Source organism: Trachemys scripta, chromosome 15 (assembly GCF_013100865.1).
Source record: "Trachemys scripta elegans isolate TJP31775 chromosome 15, CAS_Tse_1.0, whole genome shotgun sequence".
Taxonomy (NCBI): Eukaryota; Metazoa; Chordata; order Testudines; family Emydidae; genus Trachemys; species Trachemys scripta.
This window is the reverse complement of record NC_048312.1, coordinates 23,761,191-23,787,955: the sequence shown is the minus strand read 5'-3', so window position 1 is coordinate 23,787,955 and position 26,765 is coordinate 23,761,191. Positions and strand designations below refer to the sequence as shown.

The following is a 26,765-nucleotide window of genomic DNA, read 5'->3' as shown; positions in this document are numbered from 1 at the left end:
TTGCAAGCATTGGTCAGTGTTCTCAATACAAAACACCGCCCCGTTCTCCTCACTGCCTGCTTTTGCCTGTTAATCTCTCTCAACTGATCCTTCCTCGTGGGCCATTTAACTGAGGCAAGAGACACAACTTCAGGGTGAGCCAAGCGAAGGTGTTTTATTACACGCGGCTTGTTCTTAACTTGGCTCCCCAGGAGCGAGTGCGCCTCAGACAGCCATTCTCCCCGTCTCGGCACAGACAATGCCGTCTAGAGAACACTGCCTGCTCCCAATGGCGCAGGCCGACCAGGAGGAAGGAATGGCTGACTGCAATCAGTGGCTCCCTGGTGTGCTGAGTGGAGGAGAATCCGCCTGGAAATGTGCTCTCCATCTGACAATGGACAAATCTGGTTTGAATGATTTAAAACTAGATTGCATTAAAATTCTCAACCAGCAGGACAGGTTTGAAGTCAGCACGCTCTAAAATAAGGAAATCCTGTCTCCCCACCACCCTCACATCCAAACAAACATGGGTTAGTAATGGGAAAGACCAGCATTCCATAATATTGACATCTGGGAACAGGGTATGACCTGCCTTGAAATATTAGACTCTCTCTACATTGGCCGTGCCCACATTCCTCCTGACCCGCGCAAAGGAAAAGTAGAGGCCAAGATTCTCAAAACGGCTAGTGATTTTGTTGTCCAACTCCAGGCACCTTAAAAGGGCCTGATTTTCGGAAAATGCTGATCACGCCCTCTCTGAACATCAGACCCCTTTAAGCTGTCTCAAGCTGAACCCAAAATCCCTGGTCACTATGAAAATCTTTGGCCAGAGTCACAAGCAGGGCCGACTCCAGGTTGGGGGGAGGGAGTGCCGCTGCCGAAGCAAAAAAAAAAAAAGCCGGAGTGCCGCCCCTTGAAAAGTGCCCGCCACAAAGGGCCGGAATGCCGCCCCTTGAGACGTGCCGCCCCAAGCACATGCTTGGAACGCTGGTGCCTAGAGCCGGCCCTGGTCACAAGCAGGTCACCGAGAGGGGCTCAAACAAGCCAACGTGACTGTAACATTTCAGGGAAGGCAGTGCTATATTTCTATTTACAGCACCTTGTCCTGAGGGTTTTTCCAAGTCAGCTCTGAGAGCAAGTAGAAATGAAGATTTGTGCTCTTATTTATATAGTACCATTGATGCTAAGGAGCTTTAGGGATATAAAGAGGAGATCCCTGCCCCATGGCGCTTACAGTCACATTCATACTGAAAACAAGCATCACCACCATTAACTGGCGCGGGAGGCTGGGCTGAAGTGGGGTGGTAAGACAATAGGAGATTGGGGGACTATTTTTTTAATAGAAGTAGGTATCAAAATAGAAGCTATTACTTGGCCTAATGGGAAATATTCGATTTAATTTTACACGCTGGCTATGGCTGATGTGATTTTATGAGTGGCAAAGGCAAAGTAAAATACATATATAATGATTCATCCATAGGTCTGAAAGTGCTTTACATGATGGGCATCATTATACCCATTTTATAGACGGGGAAACTGAGGCACAAAAGAGGTGAAGCAGTTTGCACCACATCACCTAGTTGGCTAGTAGCAAAGCCAGGAAGAGAACCCTGGTCACCTGAGTCCCAGTTTAGCGCCCTACCTGCTGCCCAGCCCGCTTCCCATGATGACCTCTATTAAGATAAAGTATGATGGGCCCAAAATGACAATTCACTGAAAGGACGCTGTAGCTTTTTTTACTTGTAAGCTCCCATATGGGTTTGCTGTCTCTTGGGGACCCACACAAATCATTTGCACCCTAAGAAAATCAGGTAATTTTACCAGTTGGAATTTTCCAAGAGCCACAGGTTTAGAGGTTGCATCCCAGAGAGAATCATCCAGTATCCAGCAGTCACTGGAACAGCAGAGTCGTGAGGAAAGGTGTGCCGAAGACCCCTTATTGAGTGATTTGCAAAGGTGCTCAGCGTCTCTGAAAATCAGGCCTTTAAACTTCTAGGTATGGACACAGCCAGCCAGCAAGATTTTGAAATTTGCCATTCAGAATGAATGAAAAGCCATATGCTGCCTGACCCATCACTTGTTGAGGCTTCTAAGTTCCCTATTAGACAGATCTGGACTCAACAGGCTCTGTCAGATTTAATCCAGAATAAATGTGAGCACCATTACTATTACTATCACAGAGCAGGAGAAAGAACCAGCCAGGTGCATGGTTAGGTCTGGCCTTATCAGCTTCCATGGACCCTGCAGGAACATGGTCAAGTTGTTGTGCTTCTGTAGGTTTTATTTTTTAATATTTTTAACTAAAGTTTTAGACAGCCTGGAGAGCACAGAAATTCAGGTTAGATTTGTTGCCTCTGGAGAGTTACAAGCAGAACCAGTGGTACACAAGCTATTTCGAAAGCACTCATTCCGTTTTATTTTTAAGCTGTTAAAGCAAATAACATTGACAAACACTGCCTTTCCCCTGCTGGCAAACACACTGGAAACCCAACAGGTGCAGTGTTAGATACTCTATGTCCCGGCTAATCTCAGCCCGAGCTTACTGGCGTTCACATACGGCAGCTCTGACAGGGAGGGTGGAAAGGTGGTGAGCCAAGTGCTGCTTTCCGTTACACCGGTGCAAATCTGGAGTAACGCTTGAGGCCAATGAAACTACTCCAGATTTACACTGGGGTAACAGAGCAAAATTTGGACCAGAGACTGTACAAAAATCTGTATCTTTCCTAAGAGATGAAGAAGACATAGAGCAACAGTAGGGGGAAAGCGTTTAAAAGAAAGAGCCCAATACATTTTGTGTTTGCAGTGTCTGCTCTGCAGCGTAACTACTGACCTCATTAGAGAAGCGGTCTTAGCATCGCCGCTTATTGTACAGGGCCCGTGCCTGCTTCTTCAATTAGCGCAGCTCTTTATGATTCATTGGTTTACAACCCCCTAAACAGGTTTCTATTCAGATTTGTTGAAATATAGATCAGTCCCTCGGTGTTTTGGAGAAGCAGACGTGCCTGGAAACCCAAAGAGCCATCTGCGAAGTTTTGCCCCAGCAGATGGCTGAACAGACCATCGAGCAAACTGGAAGGTGCTGTTGCAAAGAGGAAAGTCTGCCAGCCTCCCCCTCCCCCCCGCCACGCACACACTCCAAAGTCACCATGTTTCCATGGCAGACAGGGGAATGATCCTCGTTGGCATCTGCAGGCAATGCCAGCAAGCAGCCCAAACGGGAAGGTGCAGGGCCCCTAAGAAACCAGCTGGGAGAGTTTCAGAACGCGAGGACCACTCATGGCTGTTTTGCTGCTGACTTAGAGGGGAGCAGGATCTGGGCCTGGCCTCAACAAGTTTATTCTTCAGATCAAAGAGGCAGGATTTGGAGCCGCTCCTTTAAAGCCGCCTAAGATAGTCAGGAATAATCAGATTCTACAGCCAGAGCAGCAGTGTAGCCTACTAGTTACCGCAGCACAACAGGGGTCAGGCAATCTGGGCTGTAGGCCCGACTCGGACTCATTCCATGGTCTTGGGCAAGTCACTGATCTCCATGCCCTAGTTTCCTAGAGGCTAATGGCAGTTCAGACACTTGTTGGGAAGCTCAGTTACTGATTGAGATCCTCAGATGGAAGACACTTCACCAAAGCTCAACTCCCAGCTGAATAGCCCAGGGAAAGCTCACTTTCCCCTCTGCCCTTTCACGGGGAAGTGACATCCGTAGCAGTAAATGCAGGGTAGCGAGGAGGGAACTATAACAAAGGTAAGACATCCATGGTCAACACTGGCTCATCCTTTCCCAATGCTCTGTCCATTTCATGTTCTAAGGGAGAAAGATCTCAGGGATTCCAGACTCCTGGGCTCCTCGCCTGGAGATGCCACTCACTCCTCTGGGGCAAGTCCCTTAGCCTTACATTTGCAGAAGCGTTCCCCGTTTTCACATGTGCAGCGTCAGATTCCTGGAGCCTGTTTTGCAAAAGTGCCGCACATCCCAAGCTCTCGCTGAAGTCACTGGGAGCTGCAGGGGCCCAGCTCTTCTGAAAGTCAGGCCCACGGTGTCTCGTGTTAGGCACCCCAGAATCAAGGTGCCTCAAGTGAACCAGCATTTGTAAACGTAACCCGTGTGCCCCAACATCCGTTTTGCTCTCTGAAAAATAAAGGAGGTGATACTTACATCCCACATGGGAGTGTGGCAGGATTTAACTCACTCATGTCTGGGTGATCTGTAAGTACACATGATCACTACTGCATGAAGTGTGGTAGCCAGCCTTGTTGCCCTACAGAGATCTTTGCAGGCTGTGATCAGCTGTACTCAACAGGCAGCTCACCTGCGTCTTTCACACTCTGTTCCCAAGGACTCGCTGTGTTCCAGCAGGCCTGTCGTATGGTAACATTTGCTTCTGAACGGAACGAGGCATAAGCAGCAGCTCCTCACCTTCACGCAGGTCAGCCTCACGCTGTGTAGCCAGCACAGGTTGTGGCACTCACCGCACAACCTCCAAGAGCCCGTCCTTAGGAGTACTTAACGCTACAGAGGAGAGGCCAGGAGATGAAGGAATCCAGTGGGGCAGAGGAGAGGAGTGGGAGCACTGACAGGAGAGAGGAAGATGTAGCAGCGAGTGCATACGACATATTCTTTGGTAGGTAAGTGCAACCCATCAGGGCTGAGATAGGCAGGTTTATGACTGTGGCTTCGTGCCTGGCTGGAGTTCTCACACTCACCAGGTCATTGCTTCTTCGGCCTTTTCTCTGCTAGGAGAAAAAGGTGTGTTCTTATCATGGGTTAGCTAATGCCAAGTAAAATCCTAGGGAAGACAAAGGAGTCTGCAGTTTTCACCTGAGTTACCAGGCTGAGTTAACAAAAAGAAAACTGGACCTAAAGTGTTAGCTTAGCTAACTCCAGTTAAGAACACAGGTTTTTTCCCCCTAATGAAGATACAGACTTCCTGGCATTTGCCTTCAATTTTAACTAAAGTACTGGAGGCCTAAGGCACTTGCAAACTTAAGAGTTTATAAAAGCCAGATATCCTGTCCCTCCCTCTGGCTCTCTCGTCTCGTGGAGATGCTCAGTCCTTTATACCCCTGATGTGGAGCTGCAGAGACTCATCTGGTCTAACTGCCAAGGTGAATCAGCAGAATAGCTCTGCACCTACCCACTGGGTCCTAAAACTAGTCACATGCCCTTGCCCTTCCAAACACTCTCCTGGTGCTGAAGCAATCGTGAATGCATTCCTTCCAGAGAGAATCACACCTGGGAATTGGTGCTATTGGGTGCTCTGTAATAGTCAGAGCTTTTCCTGGGTATTTCTGATGGCGAGGGGAAATCTCAGGCTTGGCAGTTCCAAAGGTTCCTCTATGAGGACTGCACAGTCCGTACCCTAGGCCCTTCTCTAGACAGCTCCTCCCACCTCCCTTATACCCAGGTAAGGCAATGCACCACTTGCCTCTGAGTGCCTGCTGTCCCAGAACAACTTATTCCAGAAGAAGGGTGTTCAGCTGTGGAGTTTTCAGGAACAGCTCCTCCTCAATAATTCCACATGTAAACGGGCCCTCCGTCAGCAAAGCACACAAACATTTCCCAACAGGATTAACACCTACTAACTTCTGATGCTTCCAGGCAGACAATGGCCACCTGCAACACTCCCATGGGCTTTGATGGAAGGAGGACTGAGCCATACACCGTAAGGGTGAAGTACAGAGGGCGTCACTGCTTTTCCTGTGGAAAATAGGTCAAGAAACTCTTGCCCCTGAACTAAAAAGGAGCCAAACAGTAACAGCATGTTGAATTTTATGGCGCTTTCCATCCAAATGGATTAAGCTTCATAACCCTCCTGGGAGGCAGGAAATCAGTAGCATTCCTATGTTATGGATGGGGAAACCAAGGCAGAGAGAGGTTAAGTGACTTGCCCGAGGTCACACCACAAGTTAGTGATAGAACAAGGAATAGAAGCATAGGTCACATGACTCCCAGAGTCCTGGGCTTGCCCCACAAGACCAGCTCTCCTTCCCAAAAGGGCCTAGCACATGACAGTTGGGTCCAGTCAAGAGAGTGGCTGGCGAAGAAGTGGGTTGTAGCCCACGAAAGCTTATGCTCTAATAAATTTGTTAGTCTCTAAGGTGCCACAAGTACTCCTGTTCTTTTTGAGCAATAAGGAGTGAGATTCCACAGATTTGGGGCCAAATTCTGCTCTCACTTGCACCCCTGGCATCCACTTGAATTCAAGGCGGGGGCTTGCTTGGATGTACTTTGGAGTGAATTACATGGGCCAATTTCTGCTCAGTCTAAGGAGTCTCAGGAGTCCTGACCTACTGTGAAGAGCTGAACAGTTCTTGTGTAACTTCGCACGCTCCGACCCACTAGGACGGCACACTTGGCAACTTTTAATGCCCAGTTTATGGCTACACTTAAACAGCTGCCCAGGCCTCTTGGAAAACTCTGACAAGCAGCTTGCTTGGAGACAGTATTTCTTAGCCCCCAGTCAGCATTTCTCATCCCTGATGCTTTCGAATTAAGATCACTGGCACAGAAGCAGGACTGTGGTCTCTCAACAGCTTGTCTGTGCCTGCTTCGTACTTCCCCAACTGCAGTATCCCAACAGATTACGGTAAACATGACCGGGGTGAAAGTAACCTAAAGGATTTATCAGTACGCAGGGCAGCCGGGCTCCTGGCAAGGTGTGAGCGGGTAGCTCTGGGCCCCCGGAAGGGGCGGGGCCTCAGGTGGGAGCAGAGGTGTAAGTAAGCCAGTACGCCCTGGTACAGTGTTCCGGCAAGAGCCGGTGTGCCGTACCAGGGCGGATCGGCTTCCCCTGGAGGCAATTTAAAGGGCCGGGGGCTCCCAGCAGTGGCTGGAGCCCTGGGCCCTTTAAATTGCCACCAGAGCCCTGCTGCCGGAGCCCTGGGGAAGCAGCGGCGGGGCTCTGGCAGTGATTTAAAGGGCCCGGGGCTCCTGCCGCAGCTACAGACCCTAACCCTAACCCTTTAAATCATCCCCGGAGCCCTGGGGTAGCGGCGGCGGGGCTCCGGCAGCTATTTAAAGGGCCTGGGACTCTGGCAGCCACTACCACCCTGGGCCCTTTAACTTGCCGCCGGAGCCCCACCGCCACTACCCCAGGCTCCGGCAGCAGGGCTTGGGGCTCCCACTGCCACTACCTTCCAGGGCCTTTAAATCACCACCCGAGCCCCGTTGCTGGAGCCCTGGGGTAGCGGCGGCAGGGCACTGGCAGTGATTTAAAGGTCCAGGGGCTGCCGGCTGCCGCTACTGCAATGGAGCCCCGGGCCCTTTAAAGCTCCGCCAGAGGCCCCAGGGTAGCGGCGGCAGCTGGGAGCCCCCCTCCGACGGTGATTTAAAGTCCCCGGGGATGTAAAGGCCCCGCCTCTTCCAGTAGAGGCCACGCCTCTTCGGTTGATGTCCCGCCCCCTCTTAGGGACTCCGGAGTACCGGTAAGTCCTTTAAGTTACTTTCACTCCTGGGCAGGAAAGGCATGGCTGGGGCCAGACTCCCACAACCAGCCCTTCAGCCCATGCCACCCAGGGCTCTGGCGGCGATTTAAAGGGCTCGGGGCTTTTCAATCGCCGGGCCCCGGGACAGCTTCCCCTTTTGCCTCCCCCGCATCAGTGGCCCTGCCAGTACGGTGCTTAAAGCACTGCCGTGACAGCACTTTAACATTGTCTGTGTACCTGCCTGAACCGGCCACCACTTTCTCACCGGCACGCCGTACCGGCCCGAGCCGGCCGCCTCTTTCTCACCGGCATGCCATACCGGCCCGAACCAGCAGCCACGTTCTCATCGGCCCGCCGTACCAGCCCGAACCGGCCGTCACTTTCTCACCGGCACGCCGTACCGGCCCGAACCGGCCGTCACTTTCTCACCGGCCCGCCATACCGGGCCCGAACCAGCCACCACTTTCTCACCGGCACGCCGTACCAGCCCGAACCGGCAGCCACGTTCTCACCGGCACGCCGTACCGGCCCGAACCAGCCGCCACTTTCTCACTGGCACGCTGTACCAGTCCGAACCGGCCGCCACTTTCTCACTGGTATGCCATTCTGGCCCAAACCGGCAGCCATTTTCTCACCAGTACTCCGTACCGTCCCGAACCGACCGCCACTTTCTCACCAGTACGCCGTACCGTCCCGAACCGGCCGCCACTTTCTCACCGCCACGCTGTTCTGGCCCGAACTGGCAGCCACTTTCTCACCAGCAACGTCGTACCGGCCCGAGCCAGCAGCCACTTTCTCACTGGCACGCTGTACTGGCCCGAACCGGCCGCCACTTTCTCACCGCTACGCCGTACCGGCCCGAACCGGCTTAGTTTCACCTCTGACCATGACTCTGATACCATAACCAGATGGTGACGCCAGCCACCACAACTACTTGCTGGTCCTTTTGGAGAGGGTAGGCAGGGGGTAAATAGGGTGACCAGATGTCCATTTTATAGGGACAGTCCCGATTTTGGGGTCTTTTTCTTATATAGGCTCTTATTACCCGCCACTCCCTTCCCAATTTTTCACACTTGCTGTCTGGTCACCCTAGGGGTAAGGAACCCCACCCATGTCCCCGCGTGTCTTGAAGCCATTGACATCTCGCTCATTACCTGGGATTCGCATTTGCATTTGTTCCTGTGCATAAGTCACAATGTACCAACATGGAGAAGGGCTCTGAGGGACTGCACAGCCCACTGAGAGGAGGAGGGTATGCCTCACCTTGCTGATTTTGTTGGTTTTGGGAAGGGTCTGGCTGACGTGCAGGTCGGAATACCTGGGAGGCTTTCGTAAAGGATTGTTGATGTCACACGGCACAGATTCTGTCCGGACTAATCTTGCTGGATCAAGAAGGGAGATGGGGGAAGGAATTGAAAAAAAAAAAAGAGAGAGAGAGAGAGAGAGAGAGAGAGACATCAAAGCTTCAAAACAGAACTTCAGGTCTGAGTGCAGGTCGCTCTCCATAGGAGCCCTGCACATGGAAGACAATCCAGGTCTGCTTCTTGAATTTCTAACAATACCTAAGCTAAACCCCAAAGTAACCTCTTCGTTATACAGCTTAACCTTCCTCCTGAAACTGTCAATTTCCCCGCCGTGGGACCATAATGACCTGGGACATTTGGAACACAGTGCGCCAGCTGAAGCCAGATTGTATCTACACTCCTCCCCACACCCACCACAATTAGAACCTTCCTCAGCCAATCAGAACACACTGAGGAGCCAATCAGACTCAACGCCGAAGGGCTCAAGTGGGATTTACGTAGTGCCCAGGGGTGAATTTCATCCTGTAAGGCGGCGGCTCCCATCTCAAGGAGGAACAAGTTGGTTTATTCTGATCACATGGCTAACGTCATCAGTGCAGAAGGTAGCTTATGTGAGCTGGGTCTCCTGACCCAGCGAGGAGTAAATATTTGTGAACAAAACATGCCACTAGCTATTCTGCACCATGATGACTAGACCCGCTTTCCCGTCTGTGGTGTGATTCTCTGCGTTACGTCAGTTTTCCACTCGTTTCAGTCGAATGCCTCCTGATCTGTAGCAGTGAGACAACGGGGCCTTGTTGCTACGTGTAGCAGGGGCGCTCTCTAAGCCGCAGGGAAGGAGGAGCTCAAGCTCTGCTCATCCTCTCATGGGCTCACGGCATGCCGCCTTCCCTGGGAAGGTCACGCTCCACCCCACCCCCAGGTCAGGGGGAGTTTAAGTGTTTATTCTCTGACCGCTAAAACTCTTTTGCTTTCCTGCTGTGAGCACTAGCCCTTGTGGATTGCGGAATCACTCCACCCTCTCCCCTTGCTCCACTAGCACATGCCCCAGGGGTGACCAAGGCAGACAAATGGCATGGGCTCTGGCTATATTCGAGGCCTCTGTCTTGAGCTTCATCCCGATGCAAACTTCTGCCCTGCCACCACTCATGTTTCCGGGATCCATCCCCATGTCTTAGCTGAGCAGGCAATTGGGCCCTGCCTCCGATGAGCCCTAGCATGGGGACCTCACTCCCGTTTCAGGACCGTCTCAGAGCCCTTTTTGCCAATCTTACCCAACGCCTGCATGCTTTCCTCCTTGCTCCTCCCCAGTCTATTTTTGCTATGGCCCCCATAGCCTCCATGTTAGAAGCTTCTCCCCTTTCCCACACGGAGCAGGACAGCCCTTCCCTATTTCCACTTGACTCTTGGGTGTAGTTTTCCCAAGGGTGGATTTTATGACGAATTATTGAGACAAATTATCACATCCGCTATGATGCTACTACGACACGCGGCCCCCCTGCCCCAGGGTCTAATATCTCCCAGGACAGTGCTCGACAGTGATGCTGGAGTTCTCATGCCTGCAGCCCAGATGAGCACAGTCACCTGCTTTTCCCTGCCAACAGTTCACGGGGACAGAGGAATCAACAAGGAAATAACCTGCCGAAAAGTTGGCATGAGAAACGGTGGGCAAAGCCAGCAACTGGAAGGGCAGTTAAGTTTACAAAGCAGCCCTGAGGCAGGGCGAGTAATCATCAGTCCCTTCCAAGACTGCTTGCTCCAGGCCAGGACTTTGGGAGACGCTAGGCAGCATTGACCATTAGTCAGTCTGGGAGCTAGAGAGAGCCATAGGGTCTGTTTGAGTCAAACAGCCATAGTACAGAACTATCCTCTTAATATTCATAGCAGTGGAGTCCTGTCTCTTCCCTACCACTGGGGGCGCTACAGGGCAGCCCACATGTGAAAAGAAGTGAACCACCTCTGAATTAGATGATGCCCCATTCTGAATTTTAGATTCCAGAGCACAGCCGGCCTCATTAGGTGCAAAAAGTAACTTATTTTTTTTAAAATAGCAAAAAGGGTTATTCTCAATGAATATGTTTTTAATAATCAGTTGGTATTTAACATACTCTAATGGCCTTATTATAGCTAAAATTATATGCATATTTTGGAATCTTAATTTCAATTAATTTTAATTTAAATTAATTCCCCCTAGGTAATCTCAAACCACCACCACCCCCTTTTGCCCTGGGAACACGTAGCCAGAATTCGAATGAAAAGAAAAAACTCTTCCTGGTGCAAAGCCTCCCTTCTGGACTTGTAAATGTGCCCCGTTCCTTTTCATATTTATGAACTGCGCTCCTGGAGGAGACGAAAGCAGACAATTTCAATAGCACAATTAGCATCTGAATGTGCCACTGCCTGACATTAACGCTGCTGTTTCATGTCGTGAAATGAGACCCACATGCATCAACAGAGCCACCACAGAGCTAGGGTCCCAAACTTCCACCCAGGCCAGCTTTCAACGTTAGCAAAAGGCTCAAACCTGTTGCACTTACCCCGCGTTGTGGGGAATCTGAAAAGAAAAGGTGGCAGGGGGAGGGTGGGTGGAAGTGGTTTGGAATGCAAATCTGCCTCGCATCGGACAGCTCGTCTCCCTATAAGCGGAAAAGATGGTCGGTAACATTTTCAAAAGTGCCTATGTGATGTAGGAGCCTAAGTCCCATTGGCTGTCAATGGAGATTCAGGCTCCTAAGTCACTTAGGTGCTTTTGAAAATTTTTACCTGGCAAAAACATCAAGGAAGCCAAAGCTAGTAAAGGGGTTCTTACCTCCACGGTGGATGATCAGTATGTGACAGGGCGGGGCCTCTTTGGTGCATTTGTTGTGGCACTTTAGCCTAAGAGAAGAAGCAATAAAAACAAATGTGAAGGCGGATCCACCACAGTCCCTGGGCAGAGCTGAGGCGGGACTGTCACACACGGGCCAGCTGAGAACAAGGGAACCCTAACGCAGAAAGAAATGATTTTTGCAGACGGGATGGTGGTGATTCGAGCTAACTTCCAAGTCGCTTTTGTTTCATGCGGCGTTGTCTGCTCAACAGTGTGGGGCAAGCACCAGGGCTTGGCGGCATCCTGCTGGCTCCACCAGATCCTGCAGCTGTCACTTCAAACGATGCATCCCCCTCGGCAACTTTCATCCAAAGATGGGGCTAGATTCACTGTACTAGTAGGTGGAACTGGGGCTGCAGGTCCCAGATGGTAGAAAGGGCCTCCAGAAGGTAGTGGCTGTGGGAGGTACATCTCCCGGAAACAAGGGGGCCCTGGCTGGGAAGAGAGGAGACAGGGCACCTAGGAGATGCACTGGTTTAGCAAATCTCAGAGTCCACCTGCTCCTATGGGACCATGACCAGAGTTGGAGCCACTCCCCACCCCAGGAGAGCTGTCAGGAGAGGACGGCTGCAGCACAGCCACTGCTTGCTGTTGGGAGTCAATACTCCCCCACCCAACCCATGCAGGAGATGAAAAAACACATCAGTCCCATGCAGGTGAATCATGTCTATTGACTCTGAACAGGGGGAGGGGTACAGTACAACTCTGACGATCAGAACATCCTGGAGGAAAATAACACATTCAGATAGCTATGGGTTTGGGAGAACTGCAATGGGATCATTTTGCCCATCACAGAAATGCAGTCGTCTGCTTAACAGCCGAAGAGTAGTTTCACGGGGCCCAAGCAACTGGATCACCTTGTGATTACTGACCCCACTCAGACAAGGTCTATTTGCCCTTCCCCCTCCCAGCCAACTTGGGGCGTGAGGTGGAGGAGCTGAAAAATGAGCGAACTGCAAAACACATCCTTTAAGCTATCCCCAAACGCTAGCTCCCCGGGTAGGGGTCCATGTGCTCTGGGACGCTTCCATTCTCCCCTTTACGGAGATTCCCCTGTAACGTGCGCTCCCAGCTCCCCTCATTAGTAACTGACACCCAGCGCCCAGACGTATATTTGGCTTGGACCATCCCCCCTGAACTGTCAAGTGAATCTTTGGGGGAGGAGGAGGGAGCTTCTAAAGGCACCCGACTACCCAAGTTATCATGGGGGGAAACTTTAGCTAGTTAAAGTAACCACGGAATTTAGGCTCAGTTAGGGTTGCCTCCCTGCTTTTGTGAAAAGTTCCATGGGATCTAGGCCACAAATGGTTAAAGCCTTGATTTAGCCCTCACCCAAAATGGTGATCCCTTCCAATGCTGCTCTCTCCTAGTGCCATGTGGGGGGATTGGCTCATTTCCAGCTCCCTGTAGCAGTGATAGCTAGCCAGTCACCCACAGAGTTTCCTCCACCATCTGGACTTTTTTCACCATGGGCTTTCCCAAGAACGTATCTGGCCCAACCCAGCTTGCATTCTGAGCTTGTTAAAAAGGGGAACTAAATCTGCCTTGGCAAGGAGAGCCACCCGGCACTCTAGTGGGTCTCTCTGTTCCCTCACTGCTGTGATCCTGCATAGTGAACTGAAAGAGATGCCCAAGCACCCTTCTTCCTCTACTAGGAAAACCCAGCAATCTCATTACTGCTCAGAGCTGCGGAAACTGACATTTCTGACAATCCAGCCTGAGACAAAGGGAGCAGAGAGCCGCTCTTTGCTATTTCCTACTGAATATTACCCAGAGCTAATGCTGGGTTGCACTTAATTAAAGCATATGGCAGCAGAGGAAAAATATTTAGGTAGCCCCCTGCTCTTCCTCCCTCTGTTTTGCAATTTCTCTCTGCTGCTGCAATGTTCCTTATGGCTTTATTACCAGACCAGTTAACAAAAATGATTAGACCATTTCAAGCTATGATTGATTCATTTAATATTCTACGCAGCCTTTATTATTTAACACAGGCGGGAATATGAGTCTACTGAGGGCTTCACCCCTGGTTCAGACATATAGACATAAGCAGGCTCTTATGCCCCTAAAACCTTTTCACTTGGTCCTAATTAAGAATGTAAGAGTCCCAGCCTCCCATTCTGCCCCAATGGGCCAGAGCCGAGCAGGGCTGTATCAGCGCTCAGTACTCATGCATGGAAAGCAAAGGAAAAACCAATATTATAAAAGAAACAGGGTCAAGGGAGTAAAAAAAAAAAAAAAAAATCCAAAAAGCGGCCACAAGTCAATGAGCTGGGTAATGAAAATTCAGGAGCCTCGTGTGTTAGATTTCATTATACAGAGATTCCTAGAGGCAGAGCGAAGGATTAATTTGATATTTGAGGCTTTGGGGAAGAGGGGGAGTTGTTTGTTTGGTAACCTGCTTCTTTACAGGGAAGAACAGAGCCAGTCCTGGCTGGGCAGGCAAAGGTGAGGAACTGGAGTAGTTCGTTAGTGTTTAGTTTTTTGTTAAAATTCACAATTAATGTGATTTTTTCTAAGTGCTCGTACGAGGCTGACCCAGAAGCAGACACAGCCTCCCGCCTAGTGCATTTCCATCCCGAGATACAGGTCTGCACTCCTCTGGTTTACTCTCACTTTGCCAATGCCCCTCTGACCCCCGTGCTGTTTAAAGCAGCGGGTTCCAATCCCACCAACCTCTCTGTTCTAACCCAGGCCCCTCCAACCTCCTTCTGCCGGGTGTCCATTTCTGCCAGTGAGAAGCTGCCACTGTTAATCAGAACGATCCATTTCAACGCAATTGCACACAACAGGGGAGGGGTGAGAGTTTGTCAAGCTGGACAGAACAATATTAACAGAGAATTGCATTTAATTCTCAAGGGATTACAAAGGTGTACCAAAAAAAAAAAGGTTACAAAAAGTACTTGGCAACATCACTATCAGAACACTGGGATCAGCTTTAACTATGCAATGCTATCGTGTATTGCACCAGGTGAAACCTCCCCTCATTTTCCTAACTCGATATTTAATTAACATAAAAGTGGTCACCATTAAGAAGTGACCATTGACTCAGTTACAAGGCAGTGACATGGCATATTCCCTAGCCTTAGAAAAGCAAATGATATCTTCGATATCCAGAGTAACTCCTGCAGGGTTTCTCCGGAATCGGAGCGGTGTAACAAATCAGAATCTGGCCCACTATTCTTTTCAATCCTGCTCATCTTTGTGGCCTCCGAAGAACGGCCCATTTCCGTTAAATCACGTCCTCATTGCGATTTATGTTTCTTTGGATCCTCTACAGCACAATGAGCTTCCCGGATAAACAGGAGCTTGTAAGACTTTTGCTGATGCCATAAAAGAGAAAAGGCAGCTCAAGGCGCCGATGCCATAAATCGAGACGCATCCAAAGCTCTGAGCTATGCCACACTCTGGGTACCGCACAATTCATCTCAGTTACTCTCATCTGCTGGCACAGCTGTTTCGCCTCCTGGCTTGCTCGGCTGCCAAGGCGCCGTGTGAGAAAGCGTTACAGGCCGGCGAGTGGAACGCCCCAGGCACGGGGGCGGGAAAGCTCAGAAATCCATCAGTGTTGCCCTGCAGAAGGAAACTAGAGGGATATGGAAGAGGTGGTGGGATACTGCAGAGCAACCAACTGCATGTAAAAGGCCTGATCCTGTGAGTTGCGCAGTCAGTGGGAGCGGAGGGCGCTCACCTCCGAGGCTGGCACCTTGCAACAGTGCCCTCGGAGTTAGGGCCTGATGCTGCTCCCAGAGAGACAGAAGGTACAACTTCCCTTGGCTTAATGTCCAGTCAAAGGGTTCTGCTGGAATCATCTAAGCACGGTGTGGATTTTCTGTACTAGGGCAAAAGGACACTACAGATAGATCAACTAGACACAGACCACAGGTCTGCCACACTGGTCAGAACTATCATGAGTCTCTCAGGTCTGGTTATCCCTCCTCCAGCAGCGACATGCACCTGAAACTTCAGAGGAAGACAGTGCATCTCCCCAGCTGTGCGGCATGCATGTCAGGGAGGGGGGAGAGAATTCCTTCCTATTCTTCCAGGAAGTGTGCGTTACACCCCGGAGCAGGAGACTGGACTACCTCACTCTCGGCTCGCATAGTTACACATGCTATTCCTAGGCATAAAATTACCCCCTTATCCATTACTAATGTACTTTCAGATTCAATCACAGAGCTGTACAGCAAACACAATTACTGCCAGGAGTTCATTTATTGCTAGGTAACACAAAAGAAGGCTAAATTCAACCAAGGTTCTCCATGGGCTGAGTCTCCCGAAAAGACAGCAGGAATGGACAGATTATCAGCCACGTGCCGATCAGTTGTTGTCCTAGACCTTCCCCTCCCCCCCCCCCCTCTGAGTTTATGGGCACAATACACTGCTGGGGTCTCTGCCACTGGAATCAAGGAACCCGAGCACAAGTCTCGTCAGCCATCCTCTGACACCCCAAATTACTAGCCTTCAAAGCAATCTTTCCACTGGGGCAAGGAGTAGGGTGCTCTCCCAATCAGCTCTTGTCCACCTTCCTCTCCCAAATTGATTCAATGTGATCAGAATTTTGTAATCCTCATTTTGTGCACCCTACACAAAAACAAACGCATGCCTGCCCGGAGGGAGTGGGAATGGGGGTTACCTTCTCCCCTCTAGTTAAAGGAAGGCCCCACAGTTGCCAGCCCAGGGGGCAGGGATTTGTGGAGCAGCAGGGCTAGGTTAGCTCGTTAGTTGGGAGGAGGGAGGAGTTCATTCGTTTGCTCCATGCCCGGCACATTAGAAAGAGGATGTGCTGGGAGGAAGCAGGGTCTGAGTCTGGATCCCTGGGAAGTGACTTGGAGCAGAGGAGAGATCTAGGGGGCTTTGTTCTCTGCCTCTCTGGAGCTTGGCTGAAGTGAGCCCCATTTTAGGCTTTTGCAGTGGTTTCGGCTGAAATATGCAGCACCTTGCACCTTCACCCAGAACGATGGGCAAAGGAAGCCCTTCTGGATTTGTTGAGCCATTGAAGGGGCAGGTCGTTCTTCATGATCAAATAGAAACGCTAATGTAAAATGCACCCCACCATGGGGTTTAACCAGCGGCTAGGCCTGCGGAATCCTGCCCTGCCCTGCCCAGCACATCAGTCTGCTGCAACAGAGGCACCGGCTGGGCTCTGTGTCAGCCAGGTGCGGCAGCACCCAGCCGGGGCGATCCCCGCCGGGGGGAAATCCTGACCTTCCAAACTGCGAAGAAAGACAAGTTGTGAGTGAGGCAGATGCAGCCGGAGTAGAACTGGAGAAGGGGGTTAAGGTAGGAGCCAGGGTCTCCGCTATGCAAGCCAGGACCCGGCTGCGACTACACAATGACTAGCAGCCTGAGCCTGCATTGTGGGCCCTCAGCAGGTTCAGTCGTGTTTCAGTTCCTGCGCCTCTGCCTGCCTGCTGCAAGCTCTTGTTGCTGAGGAAAGGCAGAGACTTAACAGGGCTCAGAGCACGCCAGGGGACTTTCCCGGGAAGCTCAAACACTCAGAGGTTGCTTCCTGGTTTGCTTCGGTTTTTGGAATCCAGCCCATGAGGGGGTAAAACACCCAAGTGAGGAGGAGGCACCAGGAGAACCTGGTGGGAAATCAAAAGGTTTCCTGAGAATTATTATCGGCTGAGGGGGCATTGGGTGCGCAGTGGGAACTGCCCTTGCTGTCTCAGGTCAGCCTGAGCTCCTGAAAATCAACCCTCACGCTAGGCCACCCTGAGCGGCAGCTCAGCAGAGAGCTGAACGGGCTGGGGAACCTGAACTAACTTCTCCTCCGACCTAGGACCGGTGATGTTGAGCTGCACGGGCAGGGCCGTGGGGGGGAATTGGTGGATGAACTCTGGGCTTCAGCCATTAGGGGCGTTTTGCTTATCTCAAAGTCATGGGAAGAATTTTTCATGCAGATGAGAAGGGAGACAATGGCAGGGCCTGGTACGTCTGAGCCCCATTCAGAAAAAACACACCCAGAGCGCTCAGGAGATGACGGCCCAGTCATTCCCTTTGCAACATTAAGCAACAACAAAGCCAGCTTAGAAACCGTGACGTACTTGCAGTTTTTACATTTTAATCCAAACAACATTCCTTTCCCACAGACGGTGCATGTCTGAGACATCCAATACTTGGTGGAAAATCTGCAGAGGAAAACATCAGATAAGTGTTAAGAACAAACAAGGTTGCTGTGCCCTACCCCAGGTGGAGAAACTCTTTATTTATAAGCATCGCTACCCTCTACGCTTTAGCCCTCTTCACACTGCACCAGCGTTGGAGTCTGTTCCAGCGATCAGTCAAGCCAAAACAAAAACCAGAGCAGTGAGGTTCCCGCAGCAGCCCCGGTGCAAAAAGCAGCAGGGTAGATGCTCCCGCTTGGCCTCGATCTCTGGCTCCGAGACCTACCCCTAGGCCAGGTCTCAGAGCCCGAGCATCTTCACTGCTATTTTTAGTGCTGCTGCGTGAGCCTCGTAAGCCCAAAGCTGCCGACCCAGGTTCGGAAATTCACCCCCGCTGGTGTCTTATTGCAGTGCAGACAGACCCTAGAGCTCGGGCCTTGCCACCCAGCTGAACGCGGGTGGAAATGGCGTTTGACAGACATTGACGTCAGCGAAGGAGTAAGGAGAAGGAACTGGGAAATTTGAAGGAGTTTGACAACTACAAACTAGATTCCCTTTCGTGTTAATGTGCCCTTAGCCACAGCCACATTAGTCCATTTGTCAGTCTGTGTTAAACAGACGGGGTTCATTTGGATCTTTGTCAACCCACTAGAAGCAACCTTCAGCTAGGGACCATGAAACCTAAGCACACGTGGGACTGTGCCCGAGCAGCCGGGATTTAGCAGCATCCTCCCTCCAAAGGCACAGACCGGGCAGGGTGCTCACACGCGGGAAAGCCAGGATGACTGACAGGAACAGAGTTTTCGGTTCAGTGGCCCTACCAAAATATTGTGGGGGTGGAGGGGGAAATTGTTTCAAATCAAACAAAATGTTTCATATAATTTTCCAGGGTTTTAACATGTTAATAAAAATAGAAGGAAAATCTGAAACAAAAAGTCATTTTAAATCAAAATGTTTCGACTTTTCCAGAACTTTGTGTGTGTGAGGGGGAGGGGGAGAACATGGAGAATTTAACATGAATTTCCGAAATGTTTCGGTGCCCAAATCTGCATTTTTCAGTAAAAAATAAAAAAGTTTTGTCCAAACTTTTTTTTCCTATATGCAGGAGCCACACAAAGAGGCTTCAGCTCCCAGCTCATGGACTCCCTGTGTGATCCAACTAGTCCCTTCATCTCCATGTCTCAGTCCCCACCTGTAAAATGGGTATTAAAACGCTCCCTGGCCTCGCCCCTTTGCCTGGTTGAGTTGGATTGGAAGCCCTTTGCGGCAGGGAATGTCTGCCTGCCAAGGGGGCTCCGATCACTGCTGGGGTCCCAAGGCATACAAATAACTCCCAACGATTGGACAGGGAAAGCACATAACCGTGAGCACCCTCAAGGAGGTCTGGAAAGGAGTCGCCCTCGCTGCAGGATGAGGATGGGCAGAATGAGAGACGCTTCCCACTCCATCTAGATGAAAGCTCTGATTTGGGGCGGGGGGGGGAAGAACATCCTTACCCCCCCACCACCCCTCTCGAGCCACAGCCTAGTGCCACGGTCCTTTCCGGCAGCTGAACTGATGCCTGCATGTCACCCCACTGCAGCGTGAGGCCTTTTCCGTTCCTTTTTCTCGGGGTACATATGAAAGCAGCAAACTGCTTGTGTGGAGTTTACTGCGGGGTGGCAGGCCACAGATAACCAACAATCTCTATCGACCTCAACTCAAGCCTCGTCTAAACTTCATCTCAGCTGAAATGGACTTGGAATGTGCTCCGAGAATGCTGCGACTACACATTGGAAGTAGAAGGGGATCCCTCTGCACCCGCTCCTGCCCTGCCCACCAGCTCTGCGCTGGAGAAAGAGAAACAATGGGGCTTATTGCCCCTGGCTTGGCCTGCGTCAGAGGTTTTAACTCAGTAAATTACACAATCCGGGAAGCAGCTCAGAAGTGTTCTGCCCTCTGCAACTAGTTTTCTCTCTGGTTTGGAGATGGAGGGAATTGGGGTGGCCCCATTTATGACCTTTCATGCTGGCAACTGGGAGTTTAGTGCAGTCTGAGTAACGTGGCTGAACAGATGCATCTTGAATGGGCTCCATGTTTCACCCCATCGAACCCCTGGCCAGCAAGCTTGGGGGCGCTAGGGCATGATGACCACCAGAGGGTTTTTCCTCACCCGTGCCTTAGAGCCCGGGGACAGTGGCTCCGCTGTGACGTCACGTGAGTAGTGCTGATTTGCAGGAGCTGAGGATCTAGCTCCATAACATTTAGGGAGAGGGTGATGAAGCTGACAAGTTTCCCCTTTGCTTCACCATCCCCACGACCTTAATATATTGCTGGGCATTTCTGTTATGGCTGCCCACCACTTCCTGCTGCCGTGGGACTCGAGAAAGGAGCACCGAGGTCTGGCAGGCGGGCACAATTTGAGAGGAGATGTGTGACAGGGGGCTCTGACCAGCCTGCCCCCCTCCAGTCAGTCAGGCTGGCATGAACGTGTCATGGGCCCCCGGGTGCTAAGGCAAAATGTAAAACTCCCCCAGCTACCTACTCAGTAAGGCTGGGAGGGGAGAGATCAGGTCTCTGATTGCAAGTTCCCAGCAAAGAGATTCCCATTCAGGGCTGGTGTGAAACCCCAAACAACAGAGCCAGTGGCGTCTAACAAGAACAGCTTCTCTTCTGCGTGTGAAGCTGGGACACAAACAGATTAGATACTGTAGCTGCCTTGGCGAATCTGCTGCCAGCGTGAGACGTTTGTCTCAAGGGCTCACTCCTTTTCCAATATTCAAGATAGTTAGGACTTGAAGCTGGATTGCTATAGGAAAGTACTCTGCATCCCTCCCCTCCCACCACATGCTTTTCAGCCACACATCTGACTTACTCCTGCTTTCCCTGGGTCCTTTGCAATGGCGCCACCTAGGGCGAGTTTTCTGCTTAGTGTCAGCTGCTCGGGGCAGGGGCTGTCTTTCAGTATGTTTGTACAGTACCTAGCACCATGGGCTCCCAGTCTATGACTGGAGTCCCTGTGTGCTACACATGTTTTCTGGATCTCAGCTCTTCACAACGGTCAGTTTTGAAGTTTGTTCATGGGTCACAATCAAATGCGAATAAATTGCTGGGTCAGGTGTGAAGCTCTCTGTCTCACACACACATACCAGGGGCATGCCTCTGACCCGGATAATGGGGACCAAGGGGCTGCGGAGAATAGGATAGAGCATACTACCGAATAGGAAGGCTGTTGCCTGCCACTACAGGAGCCTGGTGTTCAAGTGTGAATTCCCAGGACACATTCATGTGGCACTTCTCAGCAATACTGTACCTGTGTTTGATTGAGTTTCCTAGATCACGGCGGGGAATCTGTGGGGACCAGCGAGGCACTGATAGTGTATCTGCAGGGTGAGAAGACAGAACAGAAACAAACAAGGATTAATAAGGGGGAAGGTCAGACGTTACCCTCTGAACAGAGCATGCAGCCGCACTACAACCAAAGAGAGAGGGGCATCAGTTACCGCAGGGAGAGAACGAGAGCCCTGCAAGTCGGCGGAGATCTGCGGCCCATGTTTGCAGATCGTGGATGGATGCGGATCCAAATTTTATATTGAGAGCCCTGCAAGTCGGCTGAGATCTGCTTTCTATCCGCAGACAGCTGCAGCCGCAGAGGTGGAGAGCCACGGACCATGTCTGCGGGTCAGATGTGGATACAAATTTTGTATCTGCACAGGGCTCTAATTGTAACCAGTCAGCATGAGAGAGAATCAAAAAGGGGCCTTTGCCTAGTCGTTACCCCAACGATATTTTCGCCAAACCCAGCCACGCCCAAATCGCACTGAAGACTGGGCGTGGGGGTGGAGGTGGGGTGCATTTCCTCAACAGCTTAGCAATAGCTCTCAACCTTCATGCTCAGAGACTGGCAGGAGAGACTGGTCACATCTGAAAGGTAAATGAATTGCAGCCCTACTTGGGAACGCACGTAAGTGCCACCCTGGGGTGGGAGAAACCCCCCCCCACACCCACACCCCAAACCTTTTATTGCTAAGTTACAGGTCAGACAATCCAGAGTTATTTGTTCTCTACGGAATGCAGCCCACCCGGCAGAACTCCTACTGACTTCATTTCCCCAGCCGCCGAGGAAGTACTGCAGGGTCAGCTCCTTAACTCAGCTAAGGAAGCAGCTTCTTCTCCCCTCCCACTCACAATAATCAAACGAGAGCAGTAAGAAAGTAACTAGTTTTGTACAGGCAGGAGGGGTTTAACCCAGAGAAAGAGAGAAGCACGCATGTATTTGCACCAGTTGAATACTCTTCCAAGATATATTCAATCCAGCACACACACAGTCTCTGGTCAGCTGGGAACACAAATCTGTTAGAGACAGTTAATGATTTCCAAACAAGAAAGGGAAGATGAAGCCTAACCGGCAACTCATAGTTTATTAATAAGACATCACATCCTTGTGACTGTATCTCTATCTTAACAAAAAGCCAAGTGTCACCTCTTAGAAACCAATTTAACTACTATTCAAATCATAGAAGATTAGGGTGAGAAGAGACCTCAGGAGGTCATCTAGTCCAACCCCCTGCTCAAAGCAGGACCAACCCCAACTAAATCATCCCAGCCAGGGCTTTGTCAAGCCGGGCCTTAAAAACCTCTAAGGAAGGAGATTCCACCACCTCCTCAGGTAACCCATTCCAGTGCTTCAATACACTCCTAGTGAAATATTTTTTTCCTAATATCCTACCTAGACCTCCCCCACTGCAACTTGAGATCATTACTCCTTGTTCTGTCATCTGCTACCACTGAGAACAGCCGAGCTCCATCTCATTGGAACCCCCCTTCAGGTAGTGGAAGGCTGCTGTCAATCTCCCCTCACTCTTCTCTTCTGCAGACTAAACAAGCCCAGTTCCCTCAGCCTCTCCTCATAAGTCATGTGCCCCAGACCCCTGATCATTTTCGTTGCCCTCCACTGGACTCTCTCCAATTTGTCCACATTCTTTCTGTAGTGGAGAGCCCAAAACTGGATGCAATACTCTAGATGTGGCCTCACCAGTGCCGAATAGAGGGGAGTAATCACTTCCTTGATCTGCTGGCAATGCTCCTACTAATGCAGCCCAATATTCCATTAGCCTTCTTGGCAACAAAGGCACACTGTCAACTCATATACAGTTTCTCGTCCACTGTAACCCCTAGGTCCTTTTCTACAGAACTGCCGCTTAGCCAGTCGGTCCCCAGCCTGTAGCAGTGCATGGGATTCTTCCGTCCTAAGTGCAAGACTCTGCACTTGTCCTTGTTGAACCTCATCAGATTTCTTTTGGCCCAATCCTCCAATTTGTCTAGGTCACTCTGGACCCTATCCCTACCCTTCAGCGTATCTACCTCTCCCCCCAGCTTAGTGTCATCTGTGAACTTGCTGAGGGAGCAATCCATCCCATCATCCAGATCATTAATGAAGATGTTGAACAAAACTGGCCCCAGGACCGATCCCTGGGGCACTCCTCTTGATACCAGCTGCCAACTAGACATCGAGCCATTGATCACTACCCGTTGAGCTCGACGATCTAGCCAGCTTTCTATCCACCTTATAGTCCATTCATCCAATCCATACTTCTTTAACTTGCTGGCAAGAATAGCACGATTACAAATTAAAAGGGCCTCTTTTGTATTCCCCTTCTGAGAGAAAGGGGAATAAAAGGGTAGTGGAAGCCCTGCCTGTAAAGAAAATCGAACACAAGTTACTTAGCACCTTTCTCCTTGCTGGCTGATATGGCTGGGATAGGTAAGTCATTGCCAAGCCAGCCATCGAGTTCATAGTGTTTGTGTCATGCATTGATGCAACGACGTGCGACACACACACAGTTGGCCCGATTAGTTGCCCATCAAACCAACGGAAAGCCTCCCACTCACTTTGATGGACTTTGAATCAGCCCCTGAAACACAAAGAGCCTCATTCTCCTCTTACTTGTCTTGGTGTAAATCAGGAGTGGTTATTCTACTGAAGTCCCTGATGTTACCCTGGACTAGTAGTGATGTCAAGAAGTGCAGAATCGGGCCCAAACTATTGACATCCTCTTCGATGCAAACAAGTTGGGGGTGTTGCAGGAATGGTTAGAATGAGCAGTGTAAAATTTCCCTCCTGGGTGTGGAAGACTATGGAGTTGTCTGATCTTGCAGCTGGATCCATGTGGGAAGATCCCTGCCTGCAGCCAAGCAAATCTGGTTGCAGGATCGAGACCAGAGGATCAGGCCTAGCAGACCGAGGGGCAGTGAGCCAGTGACAAACGAAGGGCCAGACACTGCTCAGAGCTGCAGCTCCACTGGAGCCCACAGGGCTGCAATGGAGGAGAACAAGGAATCTCCTGAGTTGTGGCAGGGGAGTGAGGAGAAAGTGCCTCTTCCCTGCACAGACCGAGAGGAAGACTGAGGCGTTCAGAGGGAGGAGCCTGGTGGAAGAGAATATAAAAGTGGTGGACTTCCTGGCTATTCCCTGGCAGTGCCGCACTCCTTAGAGGACACGGCAGCCAGGTGGCTCTAACCTGTACCAAGGGCCTAGCCAGCTGTCTTGAGAGCACTCCCTCCCTCCCAGTCCCTGCGCTGCACTGAACTGATCCATAGATTCAAAGCCCCAAAGGGACCTGTGACAGATACAGCCATTTCCTGCACTATCTTTGGGAGATCTTACTGTATTAGGGGTACCAGGGACTGTATGTAATTCCAGGGGGGAGTGTGACCACAGCCCTCCAGGAATTAAGAACAGCGGGGGATGATTAGGCAAATTCATTCAGCTTGTAACACTTCCAGAGAGGAACCGCCACATGGAGAGACTCTACTGGTTCAAACTGGATTCTCCAGAGACCACAGACAAAGAAGGAACTTTTGGATAAACAGCCTGAGTTTAATCTTCGTTCTGATCCAGCAAACAGACAGGACTCTCTGTCCAAGGGGACCCCACATCCTTCCTGGGAAGGGTTGGAAGGACTTTTGCCTAATGCAGCCCCATGGTAAGCTTTTAGCATGCGTATAAGAACTTTGATGGTTTTTTTATACGTTTTCTCTGTAATACTTTCCCCTGACGAATGAATGTGCTTGCTTATAAGGGTTGTGTGGTAACTTCTGATGGCTGGCAATTACAGCTGTGCATAGCCTTAGAAGAGAACAGACACTGGCCAGTTTAGGCAGCCTGACTTGCTGGGGATATGGCAGTGCAGGAAGGGAACCATGCAGCCTAGAAAAACCCTAGGCAGGAGGGAGAGAGATGTGGGTCTCTGTCCAGGACAGGTGACAAGCCTAGAGTGGGTGCTCTTGCTGGACCACGGAGGGAGAATATAGATGCAGTTGTCTGAACCGTGAGAGTTCATCCAGTCTGACCTCCTGCATAACAGGCCACAGAACCTCCCCCGTCATTCCTGCCTCCAGTCAGATTCATTTCTTGTTGAGCTTCAGCATCTCTCCGAGAAAGATATCCAGTCTGGGGAGCAGATGTCAGTCTTCCTCTGACTTTAGCTCTGGGAGCTGCTCACTCTGCTCTGGTGAGTGCAGTTGCAGAGGCAGGCCTGCTAATGACAAACGGTTTCAGAGACTCCCACGCACAAACAGTAACCAGTAGCAATTCTCTGCAGCCAAAAAGCTGTCCGTCACGGACGTAAGCCCAGACCACCAGACTTATCATCTAGGGCTGCAAGCCAGAACCTCGCTGCGATCCCAGCGGTTTATTCAGTATGCCAACCAATCCCTCACTAAACATACTTTCAATAAGCCGTGAGTACCTTTGTTTGCTTTAATATCCCATTTTAATATATCAGGCTGAGGTGTATTTTAATTACATGCTACTCCTGAAGGTTACATTTACATGCCACTTCCTGTGCAAAGCTAACTTGCCACACGCTTCATTCGAGGGGGGGGAAACAGTCGTTCCCAATAGTATTTATTATGGAGCTGGGGCATGATTCAGAGGGAGACTCCCCTGGATTTCTATGAGAATTGGACTGGGCTCTTGCTGCCTGTACTTCCAGCTCACAGACCAGTATACAACTTCTTACAGTGGTGTCGTTATTTAGAAGCAACCATCAAGTAATGGTGTGGATAGTTTTCAGACTCTGGGCTGTCCTAGAGCTGTTTCTTTGCTCCTTGTGGTTGGTCATCTAAGGGTTTGTCTGCACTAGAAACCTGAGTCGACATATATTAGGTTGACTTTACAGCTACCACAGTCACTACTGCAGTGGGCAGGTCCACACTTCCTCTCTTGGGTCGGTGGTGTGCATCCACACCAGGAGCACGTCCACCAGCCTAAGGGGGGCAGTGTGGGGAGCTGAGAGCCCAGTCTCAGCTCTTCTGGCAGCTCCCTGCCGGGAGCCCGGCTGCTCCACAGGCTCCCGAACTCCCAGCAGGCTGCGTCCCCGCCTCGGCTCCCCATTCCCTGCCAGGAGCAGAGGGAAAGCCACCGAGGGCTCCTCACCCCCCGTTCCCTGCTGGGAGCAGAGGGAGGCCCCCTGGGGCTTCTTGCCCCTGGGGAGTGGGGTCCAGCTGTCCCGGCTTCTCACTCCCCCCCTCCCCCCGAAGATAGCCAACATTCCCAGATGGTAGCCGGGCTGTGGGGGGGGGGGGCAGGAAGCTGCCTGGGTTTCTAGCCCCAGCTCCCAGCTGGGAGCAGGTTCGGATGACCAGACAGCAAGTGTGAAAAATCGGGACAGGGGATGGGGGCTAATAGGTGCCTATATCAGACAAAGCCCCAAATATCGGGGCTGTCCCTATAAAACCGAGACATCTGGTCACCCTAGAGCAGGTCCAGCCTCCCAGCTCTCCCAGGGAGCGGGGGCCAGCTGGGCTCAAGGTGCCCGGCTTCATTGTCAACTTCACAGCTCCTGCCCATCCCTCCCTCTGGAGCACCACCTGGGCAAAGAGCTTCCCTAACTCACAGTGACTGGGACGGATGGACCTTCACGCCCCTGGGGAATGCCCCTGAAGGCAACAGAACTCCACACAAGGGTGAGGGTCAGTTCATATAGGTCCCTCTGGGGGATCAGGGACTTAGCGAAGGCTAGGGGTGCCAGGTGTCTGGTTTACGGCCAGAATACCCGGTGGAAAAGGGACCCTGGCGGCTCTGGTCAGCACCACTGACCAGGC

The 26,765-nt window shown here is 51.1% G+C and overlaps 1 protein-coding gene across 1 annotated transcript in view; it reads right to left on the bottom strand.

Moving 5' to 3' along the window:
* Positions 1-26,765, bottom strand: part of KSR2 (kinase suppressor of ras 2) — a 288,408-nt gene that overhangs the window by 100,200 nt on the left and 161,443 nt on the right. Inside the window, exons 6-10 of the mRNA XM_034791563.1 lie at positions 20,971-21,040; positions 17,619-17,702; positions 11,512-11,579; positions 11,240-11,338; positions 8,662-8,780 (exon numbers count right to left, since the gene is read on the bottom strand). Of these exons, the coding sequence (XP_034647454.1) occupies positions 8,662-8,780; positions 11,240-11,338; positions 11,512-11,579; positions 17,619-17,702; positions 20,971-21,040 (440 nt within the window). The remainder of the gene's footprint in view (positions 1-8,661; positions 8,781-11,239; positions 11,339-11,511; positions 11,580-17,618; positions 17,703-20,970; positions 21,041-26,765) is intronic.